Genomic DNA, 15,323 nt, shown 5'->3' with positions numbered 1-15,323 from the left:
ATGTGTTTATCTCCAAAATATCCTTTTCATCGTACATAAAATGAAAGAAGGTTAAGATGGAGTGAAGATGCCGATTCTTACAGTTGTAATTTATCAATATAAATCCTTGCATCTTTTTTTCTTAGTGGAAAAACTCCTTTGTTGCTCGTATTAGGTTTCAGCTACAAGATAAGGTACATTCAGATCTTTATTACTAGCCGATTAGCTCTATAATTCAGAGTATAAGATCAGCAAATTATGATTTAAAAGTTTTCAGTTACCACTTGGTACTCTTGACAGAAAAATCTACACTAAGGCTGCAGAAAGTTTTAAAGAAGTTACATAATCAAATAGCCTCGATCTGATAATTCCTGGGAATACACAGAACCCTAAGAAACTTGAAAGTCCTTTAGTTAATCATGATGAACTGAGATCTAAACGCAAAGTGAGAAATGTTAAAAACCTCATGAGACACCCTCAAAGCACTCCACAGATCTTCAAAATGTACACGTCAATAGGAGGGAAGAGTTTTCAAGAAATCACATTATACACAGCCATTCCATACAACAAGGGACAGATGGGAAAAAGACATTTTCATCCATGATCAGGAAGAAACCAGATGTTTTTGTTTTCTTTTAAAGAAAAATTAACCTAGTTTTCTTGTAACATGTAACTGATTAGAAACCATTCAAGTAGATACTCTCTTCCTATCAATCGGATTAGAAACTAGTTCAAGGAACTAGCATGACCTTAGTTACAGAGGCACGGAAAGTAAATACAAAGGACACCAGAGATGACAGACACACAGGAGACCTAATCATCTAGGAGCCACTAGGGACAAACCAAAGAAGCAGAGAAACAGAAAATAAAACTACCTAGGAGTTTTAATGGGAATCTGTGAGAGCAGATCAGGATACCAGATCACCTCTTAGGTTGGCCAGTTTATGGTACAAAAGATCAGAGGTGGATGGCCATCTGTAGCAAAGCTTACCTGGGACCAGAGGGGTGGGGCTGGAGACTGAGGTATGGTACCCAATGGAGGATCCCATGAGGTTTCGAGGTGGCACCAAACGAGCTGCCAACAGAGGAGGCGGTGTCCCCAACTGAAGTCGCTCAGATGCAGCAGCACCATGCTCACGAGAGTACATGGGCTGTCCTACAGAGGAAAGAATAGGAGGGCAGCTGGGATTGAGAGTCACAAGCTTCTCGTAAGCAATGATCTACTTCCTGAGACCTGAGCCAAGAACAGAGAAAGTATACCAATGGGAACTGTACCCAAGAAAGATGTTACTAAGATTCTTTCTAACTCAAGAAATAGACATGCAACTGGTTAGGATGCATTGAGGTACAAAGAGTAAGAATTAGATAGTGTGACTGCAAAACGTCCATTTTTTATAATCTTAAATGGAATAATTACGTGCTGATTTACCCAAAACGGAACAATCAACCATATCAAGTTATTAGACAATGGAACCTTGAGCTATTATTCATGTAGAGTTTTGTATCCAGTGAGACATGTGGTTATGAAAGCTGTCATACCCATTTAAAAAAAATGAAAACACTCCTCCCCAAACTCATATAATTTCAGGTATGCACAAACTATACTCCCTATCTGAGAGCAGAAAAAAGAAAAATAATAAAGGAACTTAAAAAAAAGAAACCCACCACAAGCATACCCTCAGAGAATAAGAAATATTCAAAAGAAAAATTAAACAAGACAGTGAAAATTTGTTATCCTACTAGCAGGTGGATAACAAACATAGAGAAAGAAAAAAAGGAAAAAATCCCAGGTGAACAGACTAGCCACTGTACACATGAAATTACCTCAGATATTAAGGACCACTTTTGGAAAGAAAGCACATTTAGAATCTATATTTATGGATGCAAGAAATGTCAGAAACAATGAAGCCAAATTCTGTAGAACAAGATTAAAAAAGACAAGGTATCAAGGAGCAAAACCCCCTTTGGTTGGTTATTTAATAGTATCTTTTTCACTGACTACCTCGTATGAGACCTATTTTTAAGATTTACTCAATATTTTATATCTAAAGTCAGACAGACATTCACTATGTGACACAAAACAAAGTGAATTTAGAATTTTTTTATACCTGATGAAATGTCCTTATAAAGTGAACAATCCAGAAGACTATTAATACACCTTAATAAGACAAGTCACAAAGCACCACTTGATTTCACAGTAAATGTAGAGAAGAAATAGATGTGCTAAACTTTAGTACCCTTCTCTTCCTATATACGGAGCAGAGGAGGTGACATCATACTGTATAAGCAGACCACATAACTGGGGGCTTAGCACCAATCCTTTCAAAACTGAAAAAAGGATCAATCATTACAATGCAAAAACAATTTAACATATCCTCAATGATCTGAAAATAGTTTTAAGCATGACCTACTGCAGAGAATTCCTTGCAGAACGCAGTAGTGAGCTAAAGAGAAAAATGGGAAGTACAACTAGTACTCCCAAACTAGTCCATATGACTAGTTTAAATTTATGATACAGCACTCAATGTACCATGTGTATTTAATTAATAACTGTCTCAAAGTAAATTAGAAACTAAAAGGCTACTTTGTACAATGTCTTTTTAAAACAAGTGACAAAAAACATGCATTCAGACACTTCAGAAAGATGGCTGTTTATTCAAATGAGGCCTGATTTTCTTTAACAACATCTATTCAGGTCTCTAAATAGTATTTCAAAAAGAAACAGTTCCTCAGATAAAAGGCTGATTCTAGGACTGGTTAGAAAACTTCTAAGATGGGCCTGGTACACCTTAGTATACCCTGTCCCTCCAAAAGCAAGATGGCTACCAAACACTAGCATGTCAAAAACAAAACAAAGCAATCTGCAGAACCAACATGAAGAGGCTCCCCATGGTCAAAAACTAGACAATTTGAACATCAAAAAGGGCCATAATGGGGTGAAACATACCAAACATTAGTATGTTTGGTATTAGAAATTTGGTATTTTGGGGATTAGAAATCCATGAGTTCTTTATGATACTTAAAAAAAATACAGTGGTACCTCTGGAAGATATTAGGAAACAAACTCATTTTCTGAAAAGTGATAAATGAAAGGACACAAGCATTTATCCTGTCTTTCCTGTAAAAAGTGAATTTCAGGTTAAAGAAATGGTTAACTCCCAAGTTTCACTTTGTAGAATGCCAGCCAATAAATGTAGAAGAAATAATAGAATTAGAGTATCACACTTTTATAACCCCAAATGAAACAAGAGATCTAGGCAGGGATCACAAATAACCACGTGCAACTTTTTAAACGGATGCATCAGGATGAAAACACCTGTACACAGTGATCAATATTTGTAACACAGAAAGGAGACAACTTGGTATTATGTACATCATGATATACTGCAGTAGGAAGTACAAAACCCCATCAATAAAATATTCATTCAAAATAAGGGGGGGGGGGAAAAAAGCAAAAGTGACCCTAATTAAGTCTCTAGATCTAAACCTCTAATTTATAGGAAATACAGAGGATAGAGGAATGTGTTAAATAACACGAGGGGATGCAATGTGCCAAGTCCAGATTGTGGAAAAATTCTTCAGGACAAATGATCTGTTCCTTCAACAAATAAATGTCAAGGAGAAAAAAAAGAGGTAGGAGAAACTGTTACAGATTTAAAGACTTTAAAAAAATTAAATAAATAAAGACTTAAAAACATATTAACTAAATGTAATATGTAACCTTATTTGGATCCAGCTTCAAATGAACCAGCTATAAAGGAACATCTATGATACAACTGGGAATAATGAACACTGGTTGGATATTTGACAATAATACCTGTTATAAATATCTTGGGATTGTGATTAAAGTATAGTAATTGTGTGCATGTGTGTTTATCCCTTATCTTTTAGAGATATATAATGAAGATTTTACAGATTAAATGTTACGTTTGGGACTTGTTCTAAAATAATCAAGTCAGGAGTGAGTTACAGATAAAACAAGATTAACCGTGTGTTGATACATGTTGAAGCCACTAAATGAATAATGACAATTAACTACACTATTTGCTCTACTCTTGTATTTGAAATTTTCCATAATAAAAAGTTTTTAAAAATCAATTTTAGCTTCATTCAATTTAGTTTTTAAAAAAATTTTTATTGAAATATATTTGATTTACAATGTTGTGCTAATTTCAGATGTAGAGCAAAGTGATTCAGTTAAATATGTATGTATATATATTTTTTTAGATTCTTTTCCATTATAGGTTATTACAAGATATTGAGTATAGTTCCCAGATTCATTCAATTTAGTTTTGATCAGTGTAGAGTGACTAAATAATTCCAAACCGCAAACATCCTAAGTTCATACTCCTATCTTGAGTCATTCATGTATCTTACATGCCTGATGAACCCCTGTCCCCTGCATCGGCAGGCGGACTCTCAGCCACTGCACCACCAGGGAAGCCCTCACATTCTTAATGTTAACTCTAGTCAGTTGTAGACAGTCTATTCAAACTAAAATTTTAGCTACTCTTTGTAATTTTCCTGATTTTGTCTTTAAGAGTATTCACAAGAAAAAAAAATTCTATTTTTAAAAAAATATTTATTTATTTATTTTTGGCTGTGTTGGGTCTTCATTGTTGCTCACGGGCTTTCTCTAGGTGCGGCGAGTGGGGGCTACTCTTCGTTGCAGTGTGCAGGCTTCTCATTGCGGTGGCTTCGCTTGTTACAGAGCACAGACTCTAGGCACACAGGCTTCAGTAGTTGTGGCACGCGGGCTCAGTAGTTGTGGTACACGGGCTTAGCTGCTCCGTAGCATGTGGGATCTTCCTGGACCAGGGATCGAACCCGTGTGCCCAGCACTGCAGGTGATTCTTAACCACTGCACCACCAGGGAAGTCCCCCTGAGTTTTAAACTAAAAGCTCAATCAGAAAAAATAAAAAAGCTATACCTTCCAATTATTGGCCATGCTTATCATGTGTCTTCTCTATTAGAATACAAGGTCCCTGGCACACTTTCTAAAGGTCAGGGCCTAAACGGTGCCTGGCACATAGCAGGACTCAATACTTAAAGAAGGGATGAAAGTTTATTTACTAAAAGTATCCCAATGACAATTAAGTATTTCTTTGGATGAATACCTTTATTTGATATTCATTAGACATTATTTGAAACGGGCAATATGACAACTAATGCAACACAAATCCAAGTAACACACAAGGGGAGAGAAACTAGACAATATATGACGACTCTACTGGAGAATGACTTTTCTAGACATCAAAATCCATGATTGTGCACAGAAAAATGTTATATATTCCACAGAATTAAATGAGAAATGTCCCGTTTAAGAATATAATGTTTTAATAATTTGACATAGTTAATAACAGGAAATGTACTTTCCGAAGGATAAAAGTATTTTATGTAAATTCACTTGAAGATTGACAACTGCCTTCAACCTAAAAATCAGTCTCTAAAATCTAGGATGTTGGGCTTCCCTGGTGGCACAGTGGTTGAGAGTCCGCCTGCCAATGCAGGGGACGCGGGTTCGTGCCCCGGTCCGGGAAGATCCCACATGCCGCGGAGCAGCTAGGCCCGTGAGCCATGGCTGCTGAGCCTGCGCGTCCGGAGCCTGTGCTCCGCAATGGGAGAGGCCACAACAGTGAGAGGCCCGCGTACCGCAAAAAAAAAAAAATAATAATAAATAAATAAATAAAATCTAGGATGTTATATTTTACTATCACTCTTTCACATACCCAGTACAACGAGCCTAGCAGTTACAAAATATTTCTACTACTACTTCTTCAAAGAAGCAGAATAAACAGGTCAAATTTAAGGCAGAAAAGGGAGTATACTTTAAAATAGTCCTGTCTTGTGCAGGGGGAAGGGGGAACCCACAAAACCCAAAACCCCAAAACTATACACTGAATTGGTGACTTCAAATTTGGGTAAAATGTTTAGGTACTTCAAAGGAAATAGTTGATTTTTTTTTTTTTTTTCGGTACGCGGGCCTCTCACCGCTGTGGCCTCTCCCGTTGCGGAGCACAGGCTCCGGACGCACAGGCTCAGCGGCCATGGCTCACGGGCCCAGCCGCTCCACGGCATGTGGGATCTTCCCGGACCGGGGCACGAACCCGCGTCCCCTGCATCGGCAGGCGGACTCTCAACCACTGCGCCACCAGGGAAGCCCGAAATAGTTGATTTTAATAAGTGTTTTTCCATATAATTCCAACTACGTTTCATTATTTAAGTCCTTTTCAGAGTATTTAGGACATCTTAACTCCAAAAAAACCAAATTTCAGAGCTTTTTCTAAATTATAACCATTTCTGACATTAAGTTTTAAATAGCATTACCAGGAGCCCCATGTATCCTACCCAGTTTTCCAGTGAGGTAATTCTTTTTCTTCTTTTAACATTCAACCGACCTCTTCAAAAATGAGTGATAATTACAGACTAGATGAAGGTTTTATTTTGGGCAGAATTAGTTCCTTTGTTACCTGTATTTCTGAGGCACTCTGTTCATTTAGTTTTAACAGCAAAATACACTGTGATTGATTTTTGTGGGTTTGTAATTTTTAACATATTTCTTTCCCACTAATAGATTTTAACTTCTTAGGAGAAAAATCATTTCTTATTCATCTGTATATTCCCAGTACCTAGCATTCAATAGACTCCTATTCTTACCTCCAAAAACCCAGATTTCATTTTTCTATGTTTATTTGGGTCCCTATTGACATAATTTTCACAGCTAAATACCATTTGATATGCTGTTCTTCACTTACACACATTTTCTATGCTGTGAATTTTAACGATAGTTTCAATGACCAAAAAAATCTGTAACTTAAACTTTCCCAACTTGTAAAACTTTAAGAATAGCTTAAGTTCCCTATTACGTTGCAAACATACATATAGCTTTTTTACTTCATTTGAACTGAAGCAAGTTCTAATTTTCTTGAAATTATAAACTATAGCGCTTAAAAAGTAAACCTGAACAATTTAAAGAATTCAACTTATCTGTCTCAAAGGTAATTAAAAAAAAAAAGATTTTTAAAATCAACTGAATAGAAAGATACAAAAAATTTATAAATAACAAACTACACTCACCAAAAAAAATTTTTTATGTTTAGATTATCAGAAACCATCTCCTAGGTTTTCAAATTTCTCTCTAAATTTTGGAATCACATTTTAACTTTTAAGAAAGGAAGAAAGCAGTTTGCATAGTACAGTTTTAAACTTCCCAATATTGAATATTCTATAAGTTTCAAAATGTTCAGTTGCCCACCAACTAAGTCTCTTTATAAACAATGACACAGCATATAAGACTATCTTCTAAAGCACTAATTCACAAATGCCAATAGGAAGCTATTGCCCTTTATTGGTCTGAAACAAAAATGGGAAAAAAATGTGATATTTCATAAAGCCAAATTTAAAAGGACTGTCATTTATTCTGAGTTATTTGGTATAAAAATGTATTTTTAAAATCAAAATATTAGATGTCTTCATATGCAGTCCTTAACACAGCAAAATAAGAAGCTGCTAACTGTATCGGTCCCCCAAATTTTCTTAGAAATGTTATCAGCCTCTGAAAAACAGAAACTTGAAACTTCAGTTCTAAAAGGACTTTACTGATATACCAAAAATAGTCTGGCTTTTAAGGAATAACAGAAAAATCATCTTCAAACATGAAGTCAGACATTTTGTTCATCTTGGCTCCCCAGGATGTAGCACAATGCCTGGCACATAGTAGGCACTCAATAAATATTTGCTGAATTAATATTAGGCTAAGTCATTGAAATAAATGGTAACTGCCAGATACTTTTTCATTAAAATCAAAATGGAATTTTTGTCATACTGAGTGAAGTCAGACGAAAGAGACAAATATCATATATCACTTATATGTGGAATCTAAAAAAATGGTACAAATGAACATATTTACAAAACAGAAACAGACTCACAGATGTAGAAAACAAACCTGTGGTTACCAGGGGGGAAAGGGGTGAGGGGTGGGGAGGGATGAATTGGGAGATTGGAATTGACATATACACAGTACTATATATAAAATAGATGACTAATAAGGACCTCCTGTATAGCACAGGGAACTCTACCCAATACTCTGTAATGACCTATATGGGAAAAGAATCTAAAAGAGAGTAGATGGGGCTTCCCTGGTGGCACAGTGGTTGAGAATCTGCCTGCTAATGCAGGGGACACGGGTTTGAGCCCTGGTCTGGGAAGATCCCACATGCCGCGGAGCAACTAGGCCCGTGAGCCACAACTACTGAGCCTGCGCGTCTGGAGCCTGTGTTCCGCGACAAGAGAGGCTGTGATAGTGAGAGGCCTGCGCACCGTGATGAAGAGTGGCCCCCGCTTGCCACAACTAGAGAAAGCCCTCACACAGAAACGAAGACCCAACACAGCAAAAATAAATTAATTAATAAACTCCTACCCCCAACATCTAAAAAAAAAAAAGAGTAGATGTATGTATATGTATAACTGATTCACTTTGCTGTACACCTAAACTAACACAACACTGTAAATCAACTATACTCCAATAAAAATTTAAAAAGAAAAAAAAAGCTGTACTTCAGGGCACAAAATTTGATATACATTTCCCCATAACTTATCTGAAATAGAAAATAAAAATCTCATGCTGGGAAAAAAAAAAGGGAACTTTTATAGAGTGAGTCACTATGTTAAATTTAACAATATTAAAATAAATGGTAATCGCCAGATTTTTTAGAAATTAAAAACAAAATGGAATTTTTATTGTGAGTCACAATGTTAAATTTAACAATATGAAAATGTGTCATCTGCAGAAGACTCTCAGATAAATAAAAGGCATTAAGAAGTAATGTTAAGAGCTGATTCAGGGGGGAATAGATGAAACAAGACTGATCAACATGAAACATGTTGAAGCTGGGTGATGGGAATGTGGCAGTTTATTATACTACCTTCTTTATTATTATATATGTCTGAAATTTCCCATAATTAAAAAAAATGAGAGAAGCAGTAAAACAAATATGCACTGCAACAAGACACTATAGTAATTAGAAGACGGTGAGATACTAAAAGTGAAACAGTATGGACAATTACTTAACTATCAGATGTGGTTTCTGTTCTGAAGAAGAACAGCTGAACATAAGATTTACATAAATGAAAAGAAATCAAATAGTAGGCCTACGTACAATTATATGTCATTATGTAATAAATGCTTTTTGGTACTGTAGGAGTTCAGAACAGAGCAGTAATGTTCCCCATATACTTAGAAGATCTGGGTCTTGCAAAAACAGGAGAGGGAGTACATTACGAAGAATGAAAACAGGAAAACAAAGTTGAGTCATGACAGGGGCACAGACAGGGTTATAACTGGCCTGACCACAGAAAATACACATGAGGGAATAGTGAAAAGAGACTACCAAGAAGTGAGGAATAGATTATAGAAAGAGAAGCCATAGAAAGGGGTTCATCTATGGTTTAGGAGGAAATAATGGCCACTGAAGAGTTCTCATAAGGAGCTGTCATGGCTGGTTTTCTTAGGCAGACTAGCTTAGCAGCATTATGTGGTGTGACATGGGGGGAAGATGGGGGTGAAACGTAATGGACTCAAGAAGATTGTATCAATAATCCGAAATGTGAAGTGATTCAAGCGTGGATGAGGGCAGAAGCCACAGCAGGAAGAGACAGAAAGGGATGCTTCAAAGAAAAAGAGGAAGAATTTTTCGATTAACTAGATATAAAAAAGCAAAGCAATGAGTCAGTCATGTCAGGGTTTCAATTCTAGGTGATAAGGTGGGTGTTATTTCCATTAACAAAGAAAGACAGGCATTGTGGAGGTAGTAAAGACTTAAGGGAAGATAACAGGTTTGATTTCAGAGAGGCTGAAATTTATGGAGACAATGATAACTACAAAATTATAATAACTATTCCTTACGTGTAACTTGCTAGGTGCCAGATACTATTCTAGATGCTTTATAGGTATTAATCCATTTCTTCCCCAAAACAACCTTAATGAGGTGAGTAATGTTATTATTATTTCTATTCTACAAAAGAGGAAATCAGGATACAAAGTGGTTAAGTAACTTGCCTAAGGTCACAATGACATAAGTGATGGAAGCAGAATTTGAACCTGGGCTTAATTACTTTTCTAAGTTGCCTCTCCAGGTCATGACAGAGATGAAGAAATGTTTATGATAAACACAGTTACAAAAAAAGATGTATTTATCTATAAAGTTACCTAGCTCTGTAAAGAAAATCTCACAGTCTGACATTTTAAACCACCAACTACCTTATTTTTATGTTTTTGAAGAAAAAATTTTTTAAGCCTTAGTCAACTAAAACCAACACCAACAACAAAAAAAACACTTAAGAAATAAAAGAGAATTAAGATCCAAGAACAACATATTATTACAGTTAAACATAAATGTTACAAAACAGCCTAACCACTAAATATTACAGTTTAAATGATGCTATCTTCATTTCAGCATTACAAGTTAAATAATTAGGTATATTTTATCGGACCTTTTGTATACTCTTAGGAGATAAGCCTTATGTTTTGGAAATTCAATCAGAGGAACAATTTTTGAACAGAAGCTTCAAAATAAAATTCCTTTAGTGGAGGAATGTTGCTACTCTACAGCAGAGTAGACTTCTCCAATACAGAAGGCCTTGCCCTTCTCTCCCATTATCACACAAAATTAAAATAGTTATATATCATAACCACACAGTAAACTGCCCTTTAAACACAAATATAATTTTTATATAGCACAGTCCATAAAAATAGAAATTAATTGTATTTTTTTTAAGTGTAAGACTGTTCTGAGAAAACTTGGCTTTTCTATACCCCAGTAATTTTAAATCAAATGTATACTTACGTTCTGACACTGTATAAAGGAGGTTCTGGGGTAAGGGAGGAGGTAGTCTTGCTCCCACTGGTGCAAGATTGGGCACTGCACTTGTCCCAGGCTGGTCACGGTTGTTTATCAAGCTTGACTGTGTTATAGGTGGTCCTACAGACAACCAAAAGTGAAAAGTAGAGCATTAATGTTTCCCAGCTAATAAAAATACTCACTACACCAAGTATTAATTTGGATATTCACACTTAAAATACCTACTTTGGCTTAGAACAGAATTAAGGAATTTGATATGTGCAGGTTAAGCACTGGGTACATAATTAATTTAAATGACATTTTAGTTCTGTAACGGACAAAACTAATCTAGGGTGGAAAAATGGCAGAACTGGTTGCATCTGGAGGGGCAGTAGAAAATGGCTACCAAGGGACCTGAACAAACTTTCTGCAGTGAGAGAGTTCTACAGAACTCTCAAGTTAATGATAAACATGTTTAAGTGTACTGATGTTACAACATACCGTGAAATGCATCAAAACTAAACATGGAGAGATCACATTTTTAGTTAATTGTAGAACCTAGATGCTATTTGTTTCCTTGAAATTTTTCATAGCAAAATGTTGGGGGGAAATGACATTCTTAGATTTAACTTTTAAACAGATATGTTCCCAAAATGAGGTTAAGATCTTATACTGTGAGAATTCCTATACATCAAAGATGGCTTTTAATCTGGGAAATAAAATCTCACCTTGAGCTTCATAATTATACCATTCATGTGACAATATTAAATACTAACAAACACTGTTAAAATAACCATATTGCTACTGACCAAATCTATGCATTAAATGTCTCCGAATCGTTATCAACTTTAATGAAACGTGTTCTATAAAGAATATTACTGCAGGAAAGCTATGTGATGGGTACATGGAATCATGTTAAACTATTTTTGCAACTTCTTGTGAGTTTGCAATAATTAAAAAAAATTAAGATTAAAAAAACCCCAAAATTAAAAAAGTACAACTTAAATAAATTAAATGGCAACCATTTTTAAAAATAATTTGCTAACTCTTAAAACATTAAATGTCTTTGGGTAGATATTTTCTTATGTCTTTGTACACATGTAAACTGACTGCCCCAGAATTTTTTCAGTTACATTTAAAAAATTTAGTCTTATTTCTGTTTCTGCTAAACCAGCAACTGTTAAGTAAGTTGTTTTTTTTTTGTTTTTTTTTTTTTGCGGACGCGCAGGCTCAGCAGCCATGGCTCACGGGCCCAGACGCTCCGCGGCATGTGGGATCTTCCTGGACCAGGGCACGAACCCATGTCCACTGCATCGGCAGGCGGACTCTCAACCACTGTGCCACCAGGGAAGCCCCAGTTAAGTTTTTTTAAATGATCATTTTTAAACATTCCTTATCTTAATTTTGGTGGATGTGGTAACAGCACATTGATTTTTTTTTTTGAAGTCTTTATCATTGAAGAGATTCATACTGAAGTACATACTGGTGAAATGCTATGACATTTGAAATTTACTTCAGCAAAAAGAAAAAATAAGCAAAAAAATTGTGTGTGGGGAGGGGGAGGAATAAATGAGACAAAACCAGCTGAATATTGATAACCACTTAAGTTGGATGATGGTACATGGTATATTATTATTCTACATCTGTGTATATCCAAAAATTTCCATAGAGGAGAAAAGGAATGGGACGAAGGCAGTCAAAAGACACAAACTTCCAATTATAAGATAAATAAGTACTAGAGATGTAATGTACAACATGATAAATATAATTAATGCTGCTGTATGTTATATATGAAAGTTGTTAACAGAGTAAATCCTAAAAGTTCTCACCATAAGAAAAATAATTTTTTTTCCTATTTCTTTAATTTTGTACCTATAAGAGATGATGGATGGTCACTAAACTTACTGTGATAATCACTTCATGATGTATACAAGTCAAATCATTATGCTGAATACCTTAAACTTAAACAGTCCTGTACATCAATTATATATCAATAAAACTGGAAGAAAAAAAAGAAAATTTCCATAATAAAATGTTTTAAAGATTATTTCAATACTCTTGCAGAGATTTTCTTTAAAGACGGAAATTTCACTGAACTACTGGCATGTTCTTTTTTTTCTGACCTCTTCAAAACACTGGCTTTCTTAAGATGCTATCAATTAGCAAGATTCTGACTCCAGGTCAATATAGATTAGGCCACTATTGATAAAATTTACACTTGGAGGTACTACAAATAATGCAATGTAACACTGGATAGAAAAAAAAGAAAAACATCTTAATTATGGGAATATATTCCAAATTCTATTAATAATTTATTTTTCAAAAACTTAAAATCTAGTGTCAAGTTAGGTAAAAGGGATGGATTCTTCTAAATATAATTCTTCACTAAAGAAATATTCAACATATACTTACTTGGTATGGGAAGCACAACAGAAGGCGGAGGCTGGCCATGTCCTTGAGGAACAGGAAGTCTCATACTGTGGCCAGGACCTGGGCCTGGGCCTGGGCCAGGACCTGGACCTGGGCCTGGGCCTGGGCCTGGCATTGGAGGCATTAACATTCCAGGAGGTGGTGGAGGAGGAAGCCCAGGAGGAGGCGGAGGGAAAGGAATCATGCTTGGCAGAGCAACTTCATCAACAACCAGGGGATCATTTCCATGATCAAACTGACAAAGGTCACCAAGTACACAAAATCCTCTTTCTGTAAGAAGATAAATCTTATTATGATCTACCCAGAGTTTAGAAAACAAACAAGTCCCTGAAACACCCACCCATCTCATTTATGAAGTGTTTTTTCTCCAGGGAGTCTAAAGCCTTCTGAGTGTTACTCTGTTAACCATCGCATATCCCTGAAGTAGGGGCAGGTGTACTCTCTACTTTCTATACTGTGAGACTACACTTTGTTGAGATAGCAAATAACTGGATCAAAAACAGGCTACCAACCACTATTAGATTAACCCATTCGCTATTGAGTTTTCATAATAAAAATTCAGATATTTTAAATAACAATTTAACAAAGGTGGGGAGGGATAAGGAACTTGAATTAGATGATCTACTTTCAACTATCTACTTTCATGCTATTATTCTAAAGCAACCATTCTTTGCTATATCTAGGAATTGAAACTTTAAAGTATTCAACTAAGCATTATGTACCAGGTTATTCACTGCAGCATTGTTTGTAACAGCAAAATATTTGAAACACCTCAAAAGTGCCATCAAAAAGAAACAGGTTTAAACACATTTTTGTACATACAGAATGCTAAGAAGTGTAAAAAATACTGAAGAAGCTCTTTATATATTAACACAGGATGACTCCAGAAAATACTGCTAAGTGAAAAAAACATTATGCATAGTACGAATGAAGTATGAATAGTATATAGTATACTAGCATTTATGTAAAAAAGGAAGTGGGGGAAATATACGTTTTTGTTTATGTACACATGCAAAGACTATGTTTGGAAAGACACAAGAAATTGACAGCATTAAACTGTCCTTGGGAAGGAGATCTTTGTGGCTGGAAGACCAGAGTGACAGTGATTTAATGCTTGAATCATGTGATTCTATTCCCTACTTAAAAATAAATAAAATGTAAAAATATATACATTCTATATTTAGAGAAAAAATGTTATGATGTCTGTTATTTGCTTCAAATAATACAGGCCAGGGAGAAGTGGTGGAAGTATACACAAAAACAAGATTGCCCATGAGTTGACACGAGATCATGGATACACTAGGGTTAATTATATTATTTTGTCAACTTCTGTAAATATTTAAATATTTCCATAATAAAAAATTAAAATAAATGCATGCACACACACAGCCTGATCCATTCATTCAAATGGAAAGTTAGCAAGTTAAAATTTTAAGTAGGTTATACATGCTTATTAACAAATTCCCAGGGACAAACACCACACAAAAAAATTAAAATTCCTAGTGTCTACCAAAGTTTGTGGTATACTTATAGTGTTTGAAGTAACAAGAACAACAAAAAACAAACTAAAGGGTAAAATTTAAACATTCTGTTAACAAGGGCCAAACTATTACACCCAACAAGAAGCATATGCCAAAAGAGATTCTCCTCCTCATTCACCCCTTTTAATAAAATCCAGACTGTAATGAAAAGGTATGCACTACTAGCAACATTTGCTTTACTAGTACTTCTGGGTACAAGATAGAAGAGAACTTTTACCATCATAATCTCTGCATCGCCTCTTTGGTGGAGGGTTTCGACCAAAAGAATTGGAAGAGCTATGATTATTATAGTAATTAGACCAACTCTCCGTTGTGTTTTCAGAGTGGTGCGCAGGTGCGATCACAGTAACAGTGCTGGGAATAGACTGTGCCCCAGAGGAATACTGCTCAGAAGAGTTCGGAGGTGGTGCAGACACAGACACGTAGGAACTCTCCAAGTCATTCCTCTCACTCTTAAACTTTGATCTTTCCCTATGTTCTGCTTCAGAGACAAAATAAAAACAAGAAACAAATAAGATCAGACATCTATGTTCT

At 35.6% G+C, this 15,323-nt stretch overlaps 1 protein-coding gene across 5 annotated transcripts in view; it reads right to left on the bottom strand.

Annotated features, from left to right (window-relative positions):
- The window catches only part of RBM27 (RNA binding motif protein 27), a 71,175-nt gene that overhangs the window by 28,410 nt on the left and 27,442 nt on the right, over positions 1 to 15,323 (bottom strand). For 2 of the 5 annotated variants that reach the window (XM_024752374.1, XM_024752378.1), the window contains exons 6-9: positions 15,007 to 15,270; positions 13,231 to 13,518; positions 10,825 to 10,959; positions 971 to 1,135 (exon numbers count right to left, since the gene is read on the bottom strand). In XM_024752374.1, coding sequence (XP_024608142.1) covers positions 971 to 1,135; positions 10,825 to 10,959; positions 13,231 to 13,518; positions 15,007 to 15,270 — 852 coding nt within the window. The remainder of the gene's footprint in view (positions 1 to 970; positions 1,136 to 10,824; positions 10,960 to 13,230; positions 13,519 to 15,006; positions 15,271 to 15,323) is intronic. The other 3 variants (XM_024752375.1, XM_024752376.1, XM_024752377.1) reach the window with 3 other exon arrangements.

This window comes from Neophocaena asiaeorientalis, unplaced genomic scaffold, assembly GCF_003031525.2.
Source record: "Neophocaena asiaeorientalis asiaeorientalis breed wild unplaced genomic scaffold, Neophocaena_asiaeorientalis_V1.1 scaffold204, whole genome shotgun sequence".
In the NCBI taxonomy this organism is placed as follows: domain Eukaryota; kingdom Metazoa; phylum Chordata; class Mammalia; order Artiodactyla; family Phocoenidae; genus Neophocaena; species Neophocaena asiaeorientalis.
Note: the sequence above shows the minus strand (reverse complement) of the source record. Positions and strands in the feature narration are given on the sequence as shown.